Source organism: Protomyctophum parallelum, assembly GCF_964188405.1.
Source record: "Protomyctophum parallelum genome assembly, chromosome: 11".
Taxonomy (NCBI): Eukaryota; Metazoa; Chordata; class Actinopteri; order Myctophiformes; family Myctophidae; genus Protomyctophum; species Protomyctophum parallelum.
Genome location: NC_139707.1, coordinates 37240025 through 37258904, shown reverse-complemented (window position 1 = coordinate 37258904; position 18880 = coordinate 37240025). Strand labels below are relative to the sequence as shown.

General features: G+C 44.7%; 1 protein-coding gene across 2 annotated transcripts in view; it reads left to right on the top strand.

Moving 5' to 3' along the window:
* Positions 1-18880, top strand: part of col4a1 (collagen, type IV, alpha 1) — a 63199-nt gene that overhangs the window by 36787 nt on the left and 7532 nt on the right. For both annotated transcript variants that reach the window (XR_014569954.1, XM_083776486.1), the window contains exons 16-44: positions 193-228; positions 336-380; positions 527-559; positions 2461-2521; positions 3103-3138; positions 3564-3710; positions 3918-4001; positions 4152-4235; positions 4663-4733; positions 4937-5128; positions 6138-6306; positions 6713-6805; positions 7070-7174; positions 8831-8928; positions 9467-9617; positions 9894-10007; positions 11002-11169; positions 11570-11659; positions 11908-12060; positions 13162-13260; positions 13452-13541; positions 13901-14040; positions 14771-14897; positions 15080-15160; positions 15688-15786; positions 16362-16412; positions 17632-17817; positions 17929-18062; positions 18259-18331. Coding sequence is in view for 1 of the 2 variants with exons in the window: in XM_083776486.1 (XP_083632612.1) it covers positions 193-228; positions 336-380; positions 527-559; positions 2461-2521; positions 3103-3138; positions 3564-3710; positions 3918-4001; positions 4152-4235; positions 4663-4733; positions 4937-5128; positions 6138-6306; positions 6713-6805; positions 7070-7174; positions 8831-8928; positions 9467-9617; positions 9894-10007; positions 11002-11169; positions 11570-11659; positions 11908-12060; positions 13162-13260; positions 13452-13541; positions 13901-14040; positions 14771-14897; positions 15080-15160; positions 15688-15786; positions 16362-16412; positions 17632-17817; positions 17929-18062; positions 18259-18331 (3010 nt within the window). In the remaining variant the exon portion in view is untranslated. The remainder of the gene's footprint in view (positions 1-192; positions 229-335; positions 381-526; positions 560-2460; positions 2522-3102; positions 3139-3563; positions 3711-3917; positions 4002-4151; positions 4236-4662; positions 4734-4936; positions 5129-6137; positions 6307-6712; positions 6806-7069; positions 7175-8830; positions 8929-9466; positions 9618-9893; positions 10008-11001; positions 11170-11569; positions 11660-11907; positions 12061-13161; positions 13261-13451; positions 13542-13900; positions 14041-14770; positions 14898-15079; positions 15161-15687; positions 15787-16361; positions 16413-17631; positions 17818-17928; positions 18063-18258; positions 18332-18880) is intronic.

Sequence of the window (18880 nt, the reverse complement as noted above, 5' to 3'; positions counted from 1 at the left end):
GTTTTGCAGTCCCACTCTTATTTGGACAAATTCATTTGATAAAATGTTATGTATCAAATAAAATATGTGCAATATTTATATATATGAAATTCAGAGTATACTCGTGAAATTCAATTAAACTAATTTTGAGACAGCGGCCACGACACTACGATTAACAGGGTTATACTTAACATATCGTTTCACTGATTTCAGGGCAAACCCGGCAAGGATGCTGAAGATGGGCTGAAGGTAATCATTATGCTGTACAGTGTACATTGTATCTGGTATGTGATGTTTGTTACACCACTAACTAAGTGTGCAGCCCTCACCCTGATGTATCTATTCTATTCCTCCAGGGAGAAAGAGGCTTCTCTGGGGCTTCGGGATACATCGGCCTGCCGGTAACTACTATTAATTAAACTAAAGAAATATCAACATGATGCCTGTTTGTTTGTATTCATATCATCATTATACTTTAGTTTGAAATGCCTTGGTGGTGCTAACATTATTAATGCTTGAGGAATAAATCACCAACATTTCATTTCAGGGTGAAAAAGGAGACGCAGGACCACCAGGATACGTGAGTACTCCTTCACATGACGTCTGTCTGTCTGTCTGTCTGTCTGTCTGTCTGTCTGTCTGTCTGTCTGTCTGTCTGTCTGTCTGTCTGTCTGTCTGTCTGTCTGTCTGTCTGTCTGTCTGTCTGTCTGTCTGTCTGTCTGTCTGTCTGTCTGTCTGTCTGTCTGTCTGTCTGTCTGTCTGTCTGTCTGTCTGTCTGTCTGTCTGTCTGTCTGTCTGTCTGTCTGTCTGTCTGTCTGTCTGTCTGTCTGTCTGTCTGTCTGTCTGTCTGTCTGTCTGTCTGTCTGTCTGTCTGTCTGTCTGTCTGTCTGTCTGTCTGTCTGTCTGTCTGTCTGTCTGTCTGTCTGTCTGTCTGTCTGTCTGTCTGTCTGTCTGTCTGTCTGTCTGTCTGTCTGTCTGTCTGTCTGTCTGTCTGTCTGTCTGTCTGTCTGTCTGTCTGTCTGTCTGTCTGTCTGTCTGTCTGTCTGTCTGTCTGTCTGTCTGTCTGTCTGTCTGTCTGTCTGTCTGTCTGTCTGTCTGTCTGTCTGTCTGTCTGTCTGTCTGTCTGTCTGTCTGTCTGTCTGTCTGTCTGTCTGTCTGTCTGTCTGTCTGTCTGTCTGTCTGTCTGTCTGTCTGTCTGTCTGTCTGTCTGTCTGTCTGTCTGTCTGTCTGTCTGTCTGTCTGTCTGTCTGTCTGTCTGTCTGTCTGTCTGTCTGTCTGTCTGTCTGTCTGTCTGTCTGTCTGTCTGTCTGTCTGTCTGTCTGTCTGTCTGTCTGTCTGTCTGTCTGTCTGTCTGTCTGTCTGTCTGTCTGTCTGTCTGTCTGTCTGTCTGTCTGTCTGTCTGTCTGTCTGTCTGTCTGTCTGTCTGTCTGTCTGTCTGTCTGTCTGTCTGTCTGTCTGTCTGTCTGTCTGTCTGTCTGTCTGTCTGTCTGTCTGTCTGTCTGTCTGTCTGTCTGTCTGTCTGTCTGTCTGTCTGTCTGTCTGTCTGTCTGTCTGTCTGTCTGTCTGTCTGTCTGTCTGTCTGTCTGTCTGTCTGTCTGTCTGTCTGTCTGTCTGTCTGTCTGTCTGTCTGTCTGTCTGTCTGTCTGTCTGTCTGTCTGTCTGTCTGTCTGTCTGTCTGTCTGTCTGTCTGTCTGTCTGTCTGTCTGTCTGTCTGTCTGTCTGTCTGTCTGTCTGTCTGTCTGTCTGTCTGTCTGTCTGTCTGTCTGTCTCTGTCTCTCTCTCTCTCTCTCTCTCTCTCTCTCTCTCTCTCTCTCTCTCTCTCTCTCTCTCTCTCTCTCTCTCTCTCTCTCTCTCTCTCTCTCTCTCTCTCTCTCTCTCTCTCTCTCTCTCTCTCTCTCTCTCTCTCTCTGAATGTTCCTTCATTCCGGTTTTTAATAGAGCATATTGGACTTAACTTAATCAGCAATTCTAGAAACTACCAGCAGATGGCACTATATCTCTGTTCAGCAAAATAGAGAGGAACTGTAGTTGTAGACTTAACTACAGTCTACAACAGTCAGAGATAATTTCATTGTCATGATCTTTATAAAGAGAAGACTTCCACACACCCAGCTTAATTTTCAGCAGGTGCATTGGCAACAATGCAGTAGACATTTAGGAGAAGGAGGGAGGCCTGCCACTTGTGGGTTCCAGAGCTTTTATTTAAGAGTCCATTTGGACCTCTGGAACCCGCAGGTGGCAGTGTGCTGGCCTCCAATTGTTATGATTTTGAAATAGAATTAGAACTTACAGACATGTGGCGAGTGCAGACAATTTTGTAGTGCTGAAAAATGGCCAACCCAGCTCCGAAGTGATGTGTGAGCTTGTAGATAGATCTGCCATTTTCGCCAGGTGTTTACCCCATAATAACGACGCTAGTGTTCATGTGGTTATAAAATGAACAGAGGCTTGACATAATCTTCCTTTCATCTCTGATTTCAGGGCGACGGTGCACCTGGGCCCCCCGGACCTCCTGGTCTCACAGGGTTACAAGGAGAGACAGGTACAGTAAGACTTGTGTGGGATGCAAATCATCACAGAATTCATCATGGGATCAATATTACTGTAGTGCACAAAACAAACACTGGGCCCAGGACCGCGGACACATTTTTATGGGTCCCTTCAGTTTTGTTTCCTACTTATCGTTGTTAATCCCCTTATATACAAGTGATTTCTTTGAGCGCACATACGGTTAAGAAGTTAAGAACCCAAAGTCAATAGCTACGTCAGGCCTAACCCGCCATTCTACCCACTGCACTCACATGTCAGTGACGTCACAGACCTACCCTACGCGTCGTTCCAACACTATCTCCTCATCATGTCGCGTCGGGCGCCGCGACTCAGCGGCGGTGCTTACTTGAACAACCTGCAGAATAAATCTGATGCTGACCAGTCCAGTGGTTTGCGAGATTAGCTGAGAAAACACTGCTATCCCTCCCTCATATCAGTCCTTTTATCACTCCCCATACCCAGGGGGGGGGGGGGGGGGGGGGGGGAACTAATTTGTTCTCTATCTACAGGTATGTTCTAATGTAGATTATTATTTGACAATGATATTCCTGTTTTTCTTCTCTTTTACAACAGGTTATCCTGGTCCTCAAGGTGATGCAGGCCCACCAGGTAAAACAAATTAAACTTATTTTATTTTTGGCATGACTATTTTATTATCATTATAATTAATGTAAAAAGAACCGCTCATCTGCTGAAAAAACTTAAGTGAGGTGCTGGAGTCACATAGGGAAAATGGAAAAAATAAAGGGAAGCTCCGCACACTCAGATCTGCGCACAATCAAAGTATTTATTTTGCAAGCTTTCGGTCTACTGACCTTCTTCAGGCACTATCATTATCATTATCATCATTATTATTATTATTATTAATAATTGTCTTTTTTTTTTTACAATGACTGCAACCAACATGCCTCAAGGCCTAAATATGCCTATAAGTATGCCTCGAGGCTGCCTAAATGAAATGGCCTCCATAAGCAATAAGCATGAAACAAACACGCACAGAGAACAGAAATGGACAGAGTTTTCCTCTCTTCAAGGCAAGCACGTTGAAGGCCCTCGTGGAGAGCATGGTCAGAAGGGCAGTGTGGGTCAGACGGGTGACCGGGGTCTGGACGGAGAGTCACTGGCTGGACCTCCTGGACAAGACGGACAGACTGGACCCCCTGGACCCCCAGGAATCGCAGGTACACACCTACTCACTCGTCACTCACCACAAGTCACATGGTAGCCATTTTTGCTCTTATATAATAGAGAGAGAAAAATGGCCAGCCAAGTTGTTTGAGCATAGTTTATTTAAAAATATATGGAAATATAAACTTTGAATGTTTGTGTGTGCGTGCCGTGTGCGTGTGTGTGTGCCTGTGTGCGTGTTGTGTGAAACTTCCACACAGTTGCACCCCTCCAATGTAACATTGCGAAAGGATCGCCCGGTCCCCCGGGGTCTCAAGGATTACGAGGAGAGTTGGGACAAAAAGGTAAGCGTGGAGATCTTATGGATCAATAAAACCTGTATATACTGTATGGCATTATTATGCAAACTTACTGCTGAAATACTGCCCGTCAGGGATAATAGCTAGTTGGATCAAAAACATATATGTACATGTTTTTCTGCACTTCCCAATTAGGTGACACTGGAGACACCTGTGTTCAGTGTGAAGTTCTAGCCGGCCCTGGGCAACCTGGCCCCGCGGGCCCCAAAGGACAGCACGGTGAGAGAAACTACACCCTTGGGCCCCTTTTCCACCCAAATAACTTTGGTTCTAGAACTGATTCTTGGAACCAGTTGGTGCTTTCAGGGAACCGGCGGCCATTTTGTTGGTTCAAGTTCCGAACCAACTTGTAGAGTAACTTCTGAACCAATTAATCTTCATTGAAAACACTCTTTGAACTGTTTTAGGCGGGGGGAAAAAGAACCAAACCGTATCCATAGCAATATGCATCGTCGTGAACACATTTTCTTTATATCTACAGTATGGCTATATAGTATATATGAAATGCCTTACCCCAATACTGTATATATTCATCTGATTGACCTGTACTTTGCCTGTATGTGCTGTATATTGATATCCATGTCTGCTACAATGAGTAAGGAGGTACTTTAAATAACACCTGGGTTCCTTAATTGTTCCTTGGCAGGTTTTCCTGGACCAGCGGGCAGGAAAGGAGAAAAGGGGCAGTCTGGCCCCGCTGGAGGTTCAGGAAGAGATGTAAGTGTGGTCTCGAGAGTCGAAATACTCCTACTGGAAGGACAAATGTCACGGCCTGTCCTACAACATTGCCAACTTACAGGCTCATTGCATTTCCACAAACACAATAGCATTACGTTTGCGTATTACGTTTATGTAGGCTATAACACAGAAAGTCTACCAAAACCTCTCTACTATAGTTGTTCTTTCTACTTTGTCTGCAGGGTGTTTCAGGCAACCCTGGCTTGATGGGACAGCCCGGTGCCGTCGGTGAACCCGGGGACGTGTTTGTAGCTCCGGGGCTGAAAGGTGACCTGGGTCTGCCTGGTGTCGCTGGTTCACCGGGGCTGCCAGGCGTGGACGGACTTCCAGGGAAAGAAGGACTCTCAGGTCTACCGGGACCCAAGGGAGAGGCTGTAAGTAGAGTGTTATTATGGGTTCATTTTGTTGTTTTTGTTTCGTTTTTTGGTTTGGGGGGGAGATTGTACAGTTCTGTCAGGTGCCAGTGTGGGGTCTTCTGGTTTCCTGTCACTCCCTTCTACACCAGTACAAGAAAGGGACAGGTCACTCACACAATATTGATTGGTTCTGTATTATTAACCACCACCTGGTTGTATTTAAGGGTGACTAATCAGCCAAGCTGGCAGATAGACCCTGACGAAGACCTTTTGGTCGAAACGCGTTGGTCCTGTTATGTGCCTTGGATTCTTTTCTTTTCAAGTCTGCAATTCACATTTTGACAAGCAGTACTACTTGGAGGAAGGATACATTTTGTCTATATGGTTCTGTATTATATTAGATAATGTATTATAGAATTGGTCAGGAGTGGAGATGCGATGTTCTGGAAACATTTATGAAATATAATTATATTTTAAAATTAAAATATATAATAGTTGCACGCTCAAAGTTGGAAGGAAGATGCCTTCAAGGAACCCTTATAGGTTTGTCTTTGTGGCGTGCTGCAGTGCACACCCATTGATATAATTTAGAGTAGAATCCCGTAAAATAGTGGATGGACTCTGACAACTTGGGTTGATTTTCTAAGCTAAATTACCATTCTGGGCGTTGCCATACATCTCTCATTAGATACTTTATTTATACCAAGATTTAAACTTGGAATATAACAGCATCGCAAAGCTATAGAAAGAAAATGGTGTGCACATTCATACCGTTTACGGTTTAACCCATTCTGGACGGGAACCCCTTTTGGTGTTTTAACTAAGCATTATGTTATACTTTAGCAATTGAAAAATAGCAGATCTACAAGCTCATAGCGCCACCGAGTGGCACGCTACGAGTTTGTAGGTCTGCTATTTTTGAAAAATCGTAAAAATGCGGCACAAATCTTTGAATATATATTCTTTCAGAGCGAACGATTTTCTTATTTCAACGTCAGGCCTAAATGGGTTTTAATCTTGCTTGCAGGCTAGAGAGGGCATCAAGGGTGACCGCGGACTGGATGGCGAGCCGGGTCTCATTGGGCCCCAAGGAGAGAGAGGCCCTCCTGGGGTGGCAGGGTTTGGTCGGCCAGGTGAGCCTGGAGATAAGGGCAGTACCGGGAACCCAGGAACTTCGGGAATCCCTGGACGATCAGGTAGGCATGATGCATTACGCTCATTGTCCACGCACGCACGCACGCACACATTTTAGTTCTTTATTTGAATCCACAAATTACAATACATTTTTACAAGGAAACAAATGTATATACAAATATACACATGGCACCTCCTCCTCCACACAGACAAACTGCCTATAACAGCCGAAACAGTACAGTATGTGGCAAGTTGTTTTGGCTTTGCTCTTTGTCATGCCAGCTATTCTTAGGCCACTCATGGTCAGTTTATGCACATTGCCCAGGCTTCCGAATATCAGTATGGCAAATCTACATTGATACCGCAGGTTTGTTATAATTCCAAGTAATGGAATTATAACACGCACACGCACAGACACACCACACAAACTGTTTAATGTATCTGCAATGTATTCTTTACCTCTCAAAGGAGTAAAAGGTGAGCCAGGTAAAGTTGTGAACATGCCTGGGCCTCATGGTGTACCTGGACTACGGGGAGAAACTGGCTTACCTGGACTTCAAGGTGGGATACTTGTTCCATTATCGTTATTTTCAACCAATATTTAATAAATTTAAAAAAAGCACAAATCTATGTTACATCTACTGTACAAATGTTACTTTGTCTTTTGATGTTGTGACATTAGAATTGACTTAACTTTAGCCTGACAACAGTATTGCATAATTTTTATAAGCAATTATTACAATGTAAAAGTAGAAGCTGGTTCACGGTTTCCGGGGCGAGTTGGAACTTCATTGTTTAACATGCAGACTGTTTGGCCCCATGCAGGTGACCATGGATCCCCGGGAGACCACGGCTTACCAGGATTCCCTGGACAGAAGGGCGATAGAGGTGGACGTGGGATTGGATTGCCGGGCCTACCTGGCCATAAAGGTATGATATATTATTATACAATTTAGGCCTGACGTCGAAATTAAAAGAAAAAGTCTTCTAAATCCTGACAGTTTTCTGAAATACCTATGTTTCTGTATCAGTGGTCAAGGACCCCAAAAAATTATATGTAATTGGCCACCGACCCCCATCTGAACATATTTTGTTTCAGGGACCCCCCCCCCCCCCAGAAGCAAAGATTTGAGTTAAAAACGTTTGTGCCGCATTTTAACGATCTTTCAAAAATAGCAGACCTACAAGCTCGTAGTGCGGCACTCGGTGCCGCGCTATGAGCTTGTAGATCTGCTATTTTTCAATAGCTAAAGTATAACATAATTATTAAAACACCAAAAAGCGTTCCCGTCCAGAATGGGTTAAAAAAAATATGGACGAAGGGCGCCCCATTAATTTTCTAATTCACGGGAACATAATTGATTAGACGCATATGATGATGATTGACAAAAGACTTTGAACTGGAGATTGAAAACAAAGTATTTATGAAAATGTTTACTAAGGTAATACAATCAAGTGTAAAGTCCGGCCAAAACCTCATTCACACTTGAATGGAGTGTTTTTTTCTGCAGCCTGCAGGAGTGAAAATAGTGACATCTGCTAGGCTATTAATGAGAACTGTGGGGGAAACGGTTCTTTAATGGCCTTTAAAAACCAAATCCTTGCCGCCAGGCCCCGGATTAACAATGGAATTTAGTGTAGTTTAAGCCTGCAGTTTGCAGGGCCCTGTGCGAGAGATTATTTCAAATCGGTACAGCTGTTGCTTAGTAGTCACCGATTTCAATGTAAAGCAACACAAGAACCCCAGCTATTGTTTTTGGTTGTCCAACAGTTTCTTAACCACTCGGTGGGAGGAGACTCAAAAATATCAGATACAGCGTCGGGGAGCAGCCTTTAACTCTGGAGCAGCGGCATTAGTGCTGGCGGTGAGCACGTTCATTCACTGGGCGCGCAAACGCGAAAAGTGTCGTCCTTGATTGTGTTACGCGCACGTGAATCACGTGCATGGGGCCTTTTGATTTGGTGTAGCTCCATGAGAGCCCTCGGAGCGGTTGATTCGGCAATGCTTGCCGCCTCACATGCCCATGAGAATGTACACAAGCCTCTCCATGATAAAACAGAACATTAGAGTGGCTATTCCTTTTTTTTATGATCAGTACTTTATTTGGAATTTTTACAAATAAACAGAAAAAACAAACACAAGCAACAACAACAACAGAATACGTATGCATGGACATTATGTATGAGCACAAAAACATAATATAAAACAAGGATAGACAAGATAAACAAATAAAAATAAAAATAAATCAAATTAAAAGTTTGAATTAGTTTATACGACCAAACACGCAGCATCATCAACCGTATCATGTATACTAAGACAGTAAACAATCAAAAGGGCATTGCCTGACCACGGATCACATCAAGGACCTGCAACATGACTGAGGAACACGTTCTACTTCAAATCATATTTATTTAACTTAGAGTTGCTATTCCTGAGATTAGGAGTATTGACCGGCGCAATACTGGCTTTTCAATATTTAGTTCAATATTTTCAGTTGCTGCTTGACCCTATGACCTATAGGTTTGGATTGGCTATACTTTCACTGTTGCTCAGACAAAACAATCCTTTTTTTTCTATTTTGCCAGGATTCTCAGGAATCCCCGGAGCCCCAGGTTTACCAGGAGAGGCAGGAAGACCAGGACAAGATGGCACAACAGGAAGATCTGGTGTAACTGGTCCAAAGGTGTGTACAGTGTGTTATGTTGTCGTGTCGTGTCGTGTCATGTCATACTGTGTCATGTTAGAGACATGACACAATAATATCAGGTCTTATTACTTAATTTAAGACCTGGAGGCGTGATCAATTCCATTTGGCTATTCTGAGTGGCCAAAGAGCATTGACCACGCCTCCAAGTTAAGTAATAAGACCTGGTACACGCAAAATACAGCCCTATAGCTGGTAAGTGTTAGGTATAAGAACACGTAAGTCATATTCATAATCATATATATATTCTTTTTGTATTAATAATGATTTGCCTGATGAAGACCTAAAAGGGTCAAAACGTTGCTCCAGTAATAACAGCAAGTTCTTTGGAGCTTTAAAACAGGTGTGCGGGTGTTTTTGTATCCTCTCCAGAACTAAAGAACAACAACAAAACATCATGTCCTTTACCTATATTTCCATAGCCACATATTATGATAATATCCACGTGAGAGGCACATCATCACATGATTCTCTGGGAGATTTGAATGCACTGTAACTGAACGTGTTCCCTATGCAGGGTGAACCCGGGCGAGGTCTGCCGGGCCCCAAAGGTTCACAAGGAAACCCGGGGGTGACTGGATTCCCCGGAGAAAGGGGCAACCTCGGTCTAGCCGGTGTGCCTGGACAAGAAGGACAGACAGGACAACCGGGGCCTCAGGGAATCAAAGGTATAGCGTATCTCATAAATAATAATGGCTTTGTCTGTCTAAACCAAATTCATTTTTAACTGTGAATGTGTAGGGTTGAGGAGCTAGACATTCACAAATACGTCTGGGGAACTGGAACCGTTTAGAAAACCATCGTGCGCGTGCGCACACACTTATGTGCGTGCGTATACACTTTTTGTATACTGTATGCTACTGTACAGTATGTGGAAAAAGGAAATGTAAACCTGGCATGAATGTGTTTGTGTCTTTACGTTGACCTTTACCTCTGCTCTTTAGGGGAATCTGGCCACCAAGGAACTCCTGGAGACGTCGGTCGATCGGGCCCCCCAGGGCCAGGTCTGCCGGGGCCCTCTGGACCCGACGGACCTCCTGGAGAACCCGGCCCTTACGGTGAGTGAAGCGCTTTAAACACTTAACCTTTTAACAATTCAACCTTCGACAAGTCGCACCCATTGGTTGCAGTTTTGTGGTTGGACAAAATATCCTTTCTCTCCATCCACTACCATTGAAATAACAGGTTTTTCAGTTGCTTCGTAATTGATATTCTGTGCAGTGATTCAATTCTTATTTTAAACACTTGTGGTGCAACTAGGGCCGGGACTAATTGCGATTAATTACGATTAATTAACTACAGAAAAATTAATGCATTAAAATAAATTACGCATTTTAATCGCACTATTGTTTTCACCGCGGAACGTTGTCACTGGACAGTTTTCAGACGGACCTGCGCACCAAGTGTCCGTGTCCTCTTCAGACAATAACACCACCAGAAACCGCAGACAGTTCACCAGACTGGGGGAAGCCGCTGATTGTCCCCGTGGATTGGAAATTAGATTTAAAAGGCTATCCGATGGTAGCGTGGATTACAGCACAGTTGTGTGCAATTATTCAATAAATAATTATTACCCCTATTACTACAAAAACAATGTTTTATTGCTTAAACTTATGTATTCATTGATTCACTAGTATACCAAAATCCATTTGAAAAAATTGCTTTCTCACTGTTCTCGGGTCAAATAATATGCGATTAAAATGCGATTAATCTAGATTAATTAATCGCAAAGCCTCTGATTAATTAGATTTTTTTTTTAATCGAGTCCCAGCTCTAGGTGCAACGTGTCGTGAGCTTGTAGATGTGCTATCTTTTTTATTTTTGCCTATAATGACTTTCCAGAGTTTAAGAAAATGTCTGATTTGACCACAACAATTATATCAAACAAGAGCAGTTTGTTTTTCCAGAAAATCCATCGTTACCATTGCTTGCTCTGGGTGGATCTTTGTTGGTTTGTAAAGTGTCTTGAGACAACTTGTTGTGATTTGACACTTTAATATAATTGAATTGAATTAAATTGAATTGTGTCTGTATAAATGCACAAATTTGCAGGTCCATCTGGCGCAAAGGGGGACAAGGGCTTTCCGGGTCCTACTGGTCTGGACATGCCTGGACCTCAGGGAGATAAAGGAGCGAGTGGCTTCCCAGGACTGAAGGGAACTAAAGGCTTCCCAGGTCGATCAGGCCCGACAGGGAGGGACGGGCTGACTGGAGTCATCGGTGAGACTGACAGTCACACTGCAGACACAGGGCTTACCAAAACACTTTAGGAACTCCAGACCCAAAAGACAAAATGTGGTGGGTCCCCCTGTGGGACCCAAACTTACAAAAAATACATTTATATTAATTAACCCTTTTAGGCCTGACGTCAAAATCTAAACAATGTCTTCTAAATCCTGACAGTTTTCTGAAATACCTCATGTTTCTGTATCAGTGGTGCTCAATATTTCATGATGTCAAGGACCCCAAAAATTATATGTAATTGGCCACCGAGCCCCATCTGAAAATATGTTATTCCAGGAACCCCTCAAAAGCAAAGATTTGAGTTCAAAACGTTCTCTGTGTGTGTGTGTGTGTGTGTGTGTGTGTGTGTGTGTGTGTGTGTGTGTCTTTCCTATAGGTCCTAAGGGAGAGATGGGAGTCATCGGAACACCGGGATTCCCTGGATCGCCTGGATTTTCTGGAGTACCTGGAAGTCCTGGTGGTAGAGGTGAGAGAGAGAAGGATTTTACTATACACGCACACACACACACGCTCGCGAGCGAGCACACACACACACACACACACACACACACACACACACACACACACCCACACACACACACACACACACACACACACACACACACACACTCTAATAATCACATGATAACTAGCTGTGCTCTGTCCTTGTTTGGCAGTCATAGAAGATTGATATAGCAACTCTTCCTCTCTTCCCCTTCTCCTTCCTTTGAACAGGTGACCCTGGTCTTACTGGACCAAGAGGGGGGTTCGGTGACCTTGGACCGAAGGGAGAGAGGGGAGAGCCGGGTCTGCAGGGCCCTGCTGGGAACATGAGTGACGTCGATATGGAGCACATGAAGGGGGAGAAAGGAGACCTCGGAAACAGAGGTACAGTAATAAAAATAAAAACAACACGTGCTTATTACAATACATTATTTTACATGAGAAAGGAGTAGACGCTGGAGCAGCTCGGAGAGTTTAAGCCTTTTTATTCAGGCGCTAGTATAAATAATGGCCCGGTTTCCCAAAGGACACATGTGGTGTAGAACATGCCATACCATTGCGTATGCACGGAATGTCTATGTTCACAGGCGTCTATGTTCAGAGGGCATCTGAGCATGTGCTACACCATACCTCTTACACCATGTGTCCTTTGGGAAACCGGGCCAATGACATTATTTACATACTTGTTCCCAGGGACAACATGCAACAATATAACTTGTTGTTTCATTATGTGACGTCAAACCTGTTACCAGTAATGTTAAGTTTACTTTAGTCTGGAAAGCCATGGGACATCAATCTGGGAAACGGATTTTGGTTTGGCTCTTCCCCTTTCTTTCCTCCCGGGTGCTTCTGTGTCACGCTTCGAGTCGAGACACCGTAGGATCTGCAAGTGCAAGATGAGAGGCAGAGAGGCAGCTCAGTTCAAATAATAAACTAATAATAAAGTAAACCAAGAGACACTGATTACTACAAAATAAAAAGGAACAGAGCAGTAAAACACTAACTAAAACTATAGGAACATATGAAAACACAGCAGGGTGACAGAACAGGTCACGGGGTCGTGACACTTCTGTGTTTATTCCTACTAACAACATGTCATGCTTTAGAGGCAGTGGCGCTCTTGAGAGATTACTGGGACATGAACCATAGTGTTCTGATTCTAAGGCATGTCATAATAGTCCCCCCCCCCCCCCTTTTCCCCCTACTGTACATGTTTTTCCCTTTTTACTTCCTTTATATGATGATTTATTTTTAGGGGCACTAACCTACATTCAGCTATAATGTAGATTTTCGTCTTACACAAACATTAAATACCTATTGACAATTAATGGAGAATTGACGTCTAAGCGGTTAACTGAGGCTTAAAAGGGCGGCTGCAGGATTGGGGTTACATTTTGCACCCAGGATTTATTATGTGGTACTTTTTCTTTTTTTAAATATAATACATATATTAAACTAAATATAAAAAATATGTTTTGTCATCAGGTAACTCTGGCCCCTCTGGAGAGAAGGGCTTCCAAGGAGTGCGTGGAGACTCTGGGCTGCCAGGGGTGGATGGAGAGCCTGGTCTACCTGGCCAGCCAGGTGAGCTTATATACCCCCCAAAAAAGCTTTTAACAGTAACCAACAGTGTGTAATGAGTGTGTCCAGATACATACTGTACATACACACATACCATGTACTGTATGTAGACAGAGCGCTTATAATAACAGTACATTTTATCTCATCATTCACTCTTATTTCTTTATATCTGGGAATGTTTGACTTTGTTTCAGGTGACAAAGGAGATCTAGGACTTCCTGGAGAGCCTGGCAGCCTTGGAAACCCAGGTTATAAGGGCGACGTTGGAGAGATGGGAATACCAGGTATGATTCAAACCCCCCCATGCTCCAAGATGGCAAGGCACCCAGCGAGAAAAAAATATATCGTTGGTCATTAAAAGTTGTTTAAAATCAGATTTTACATATGATCTAACCAGCGTCTCTTGTGTGTCTATGCGTGTGTGTCTATGCGTGTGTGTGTGTGTGTGTGTGTGTGTGTGTGTGTGTGTGTGTGTGTGTGTGTGTGTGTGTGTGTGTGTGTGTGTGTGTGTGTGTGTGTGTGTGTGTGTGTGTGTGTGTGTGTGTGTGTGTGTGTGTGTGTGTGTGTGTGTGTGTGTGTGTGTGTGTGTGTGTGTGTGTGTGTGTGTGTGTGTGTGCGTGCGTGCGTGCGTGCGTGCGTGTAGGCCCGAACGGCCCAAAGGGTACTAAAGGTGGGATTGGCAATTCTGGTCATACTGGGTTCCGAGGCGCAGACGGAGATAAGGGAGACAAGGGATTGGACGGTGAACCGGGCATAGGCTTCGCAGGACCACCCGGGGAGAAGGTAAACCAATCAGCATCCAGTGGTGGACAGTAACTTAATTACATTTACTTAAGTACTGTACTTAAGTACAGCTTTGAGATATTTGTAGCCTACTTTGCTTGGGTATTTCCAATTTCCAATACTTTTACTTTTACTCCACTACAACAATTACTTGAAAACTTTAGTTACTAGTTACTTTGGAGATTTTAATTTCGATTAGAAAACATACATTATTATCCAAGGTGCTTTACATACCGGTAGATTACATTACATTCACACACACACATTCATACACCGATGCAAGGCACGGTTGCTTGCTCAAGGACACTTCGACGCTAAAGGGCAGTCCATACTGTCTCCGACCATCGAACTTTTCGTCGGAAAGCTCCGGTACAACTACAACATGACGTCACTCGCAACTTCTGAAACGCATTCCTCCGAATTTTTGTTCTGAAAGCTGCACTCCCAAGAGTCCCATATGATGTGACTCTCCGAACTCTACTTCGGAGAAAAAAATAAAAGTCTGATCTTTCCGACGAAAAGTTCGGTGGTCGGAGACAGTATGGACTGCCCTTTACTCTGGGGGAGCCCACAGGGTTCGAACTGGCAACCTTGCGGTTACCATCCTGCTGGCCACTCTACCCCTGAGCCACCCCCACCCCTTATCTTTCTGTAACCTTTTTTCAACTGTTCTCCGTTCTGTTTGTCCCCTCTCTCTCTCTCTCTGTCTCCTGTTTCTTACCGGCCACAGGGTCAGTCGGGCAACCAGGGCTTCCCGGGGAACCCAGGGGAGAAGGGTCACAAGGGTGGCATGGGGGTGCCAGGCATGCCAGGAACGCCAGGAACAAAGGGAGACCTGGGAAGCATCGGATATCCAGGTCAGAATGCATCATCATGTATCGTATATGCTTCGTTGTGCAACGGTGTGTGTGGGCCAACCAGCGGCATTGTGTTACTTTATATACAGTAGGCTCACTTGTACTCTCTTGTGTGTGTGTGTGTGTGTGTGTGTGTGTGTGTGTGTGTGTGTGTGTGTGTGCGCTCGTGTGCGTGTGTGCAGGTCAGCCCGGTAGACCAGGAGACAAGGGTATTTCTGGGCTGCCTGGATCATCTGGAGAGCCCGGTCGGCCAGGTCGGCCAGGTAAGCGACACACATGGTTATCTTTTTATCTTGTTAAAACGAGAAGACCGACACACATGCTGTTGTAGATACATATTGGATTCATTTGTTCACCTTTTAGCCCCACTAGCTAGTATAGAGATGGGGATAAAAACCAGGTACAATGAGGGACTATTTCCGAATTAGTACTAGTGGTTCTAAAATGTTTTATTTGTCAAGACCCTCTTAACTCTGAGAGTGTTCGAATGGAACCAAATGGACCCTTACGGGTCCATTTGGTTTCATTTGAACACTCTCAGAGTTACAGACCTGTTGTGGTCATTCAGGGCTATCTATGTATCTGTGTATCTGGTAATATTATTGTCCACTCATTTTGTTCGTGGCAAAAATGGAATGTCGACAAACATGTCCACCACGAGCCACATCTGGCATGGCGATGATGACCCCTGAGCATGGCCTCTATAGGGGCCTGTTGAGAGGCTTTTGATGCCTATACAAAGGTACCAGTAGGCAACTCTCATTGTGAGAAACATGGTCTCCGTTTATAGGCGAACCAGGCCGGCAGGGTGCTACTGGTCCACACGGAGAGAAAGGAGAGGCCGGAGTGGACGGCATACCTGGATCGTCGGGAGAGAGGGGAGACGCTGGTCAGTACAAGAGGACTTAATGCACAGCTGTACTAATGATGACCATAGAACAACAGAACATTACTGTCAAAGATGGAGTGCCGTGATTTTTTAATTTATTTTCGTCAAAACAAAGTGTACAGAAAGTGTTAAAATTATGGTTTTCTTTTTATGTGGTCACATACGCATTAATTAAGTTCATTAAGTATACCTGGTTTTCACCGTAGCACCACCCCCACCTGAACTTAAAGCCTCGCCACCCCCACAGCTGTTTGGTAATGGGGGAGGGGTTAGGGTTATGAATATGATGTCACTAATGTGGTGGATTTCCATTGAGCTTTCAGCTTTCAGGAAGAAACCAAAAATACACAGGGAAGATATTTGAATATTATTACCACACCTGGTGGTCTATTAGACTTGGAGGCAATGTTATCTCCATAGACACATGCAAAACAGAAAAGGTACAAAAATCACGGCACTCCCATCTTTAACAGATCTGAATCTGAAACCTTTAAAATGGCCAAATACTATGATACTATGATTGTTCAACATTTGTTCCTTTTCAAGCGTTTATGTCCCACTATCCATCTCTGCAGGCTTAGCGGGCAAGGGTTCCCCTGGCACCCCTGGACAATCTGGCAGCAGAGGTAAGAACGCTCTCATCCATGCCTCTCTAAGTGTGGGAATCCATGTATGTATGGATGATGATGATATACTGTATTTGGACATTAAAGCTGCTATAAGCAATAATATGTCCACATTTGAATGACCTTTTTTGTATTCAGACAGACAGCAATGGGTAGAACGCTCCCCCAAAAAAATGAGTCTCTGTGACACATCTAGGGGCCACAATCTGCATTCAAAGATGTTCCTAGAAGCTGGTCGAAAAGAAAAACCTGGTCACAATGACTAACCAATCATGATGTAGACAGGCAAATCGAACAGGCAGCGGTTCCCAACACATTTTTAAAGGAAGAAAATACCATGACATTTTCTATACACTATAGACTAGACAGTGCCCGGCTGTAGAGCACCTAGTCGGTAACGATGGAAGTTGCCATGCCCCACCTCGGCTATGCAATACCCGTGTCAGAGCACCCGTTCCACCCATCTGTCTGTGTCCCCTTTATGCCCATATATGGAGATTTCTGTATCTGTCTCTCTGTGACCCTTTATTCCTATAAATGGAGTTCTTTTTCAGTCATGCCCAAATAAAATATGGAGTCTATGCAGATGTCAGAACATATTTGTGACGTCAAAACAGGCCAGCTCCGACAGGGGCCTGGTCCAGAGCCCGGGTAGAGGCCTGGTCCAGAGCCCGGTCCCGGGCTGGCGCCTTTTGTGGCGGTTCTGGACAACCGGGCACTGCACTCCCTGTGGGGGTGCGGAACGCATGTGTCGAATTTGACACGTACATAGACTTGGTGCATTTAGAGATAGATTATTTATTTTACATTCATGATACATTATCATCAAAACCTTAGTGTTTGGTGAAATATTTGGGGGGCCCCCACTTCCCCAATCCTCTCCTCTCGCGGCCTACCAATGGGTCCCGAGCCCCGTCCCACAGGTCGGGAATCACTGCCTTAGGTGTTAGCTATTTAAAAATAGCAGAACTACAAGCTCATAGCACGCCACCGAGTGGTGCGTTACGAGCTTGTAGGTCTGCTATTTTTGAAAAATCAAGAACGACTGACATAGAAACATAGCTTTTTCAGAAAACTGTCATTTTCAAACAGACATTTTTAGAATCTGATCTCAGGTCAGAATGGGTTACGGTTCAACCGTTCTCTTCGGTCCTCATTCATTCAGAGCCTCATAACATCATGCGCATAATCGCTCCTCTTCTGCCTCGCTGCCCCGCAGGTGACAAAGGCAGCCCCGGTTTCCCCGGCACCCCCGGCCACTCGGGGATCCCCGGGGTCAAGGGTGACAAGGGCTTCGCGGGCACCGAGGGTCCCCAGGGTGAGACGGGAGAGAACGGTCTCCCCGGAGACTCCACAGAGGGCGCCAAAGGAGACCAAGGAGAGCCAGGTCCTACCGGAGAATCAGGTGTGTGCCACACACCACCAGATAGTTGCGTCTAAAGCACGCACGCGCGCACGCACACACACACGCACACGCGCACACAACCTTCATCCTCTTCTCCTCCGTCCAAAACAGGATCACCTGGAGGCCCGGGGCCGTCCGGCGTGCCCGGCCGAGAGGGCCCGAAGGGGGACAAAGGAACCCAGGGCTCCCCTGGCGTCCAGGGGGAGACGGGACACAAGGGTGACTACGGAATCTCTGGGCAACCTGTAGGTTCACTTCCAGTCACTCCTCCATGACTTTTAACCGTTATTTCACTGCTTATATACCTGACCTTTGTTCAATTATTGGTCTCTTTTAGACCCTGTTGTAAGTAACTGTGTGTGTGTGTGTGTGTGTGTGTGTGTGTGTGTGTGTGTGTGTGTGTGTGTGTGTGTGTGTGTGTGTGTGTGTGTGTGTGTGTAGGGACAAGCTGGCCTTCCAGGTGTAGATGGACTTAAAGGCGAGATGGGATTGCAAGGTGTCCCTGGCTTCCCAGGTGAGTGACCTGTAGTATACTATAGAGGGTATGCGCATGCTTAAAGTGAATGGCACATCGAGTGGCAAAGCAACGGGCAAAGTGAGTTTAACATTGTTTAACGTTGTTTAATGCAATCAGATAGGACTTTTCTGTTTGGATGTATGGGCTGTCAAGGCCAGAAAGTAGTTTTTTGCCACTCAGTATAGCCATTCCTGCGTAACTTTCGGGCATACCCTCTATACTCTGTGTTTGTGTGTGTGGAAGATAAGTCTTTTATTTGAACTCGTATACCGTCGAGATCGCCTTTTGGCACCTTTTTTAATATCAATTGATTACGGTACGGTGTACGGTGCGATAAAAATAAATAATGCTTTTGGTTTCCGAGTGAAACGGCTTTCAAACTAAGGATCTCACTCTCGCTGTATTAAATGCATGGCTTGGCGATGCTGGAGTACACTTTTCAGACACCAGATGGCAATGTTGGCGGTAAATGATGCGAATATTTTGAGGAATGCAAAAAGAAAACTCCAAAGAGAGCATATGAGTCTAGTAGGGTTGCCAGTGTAT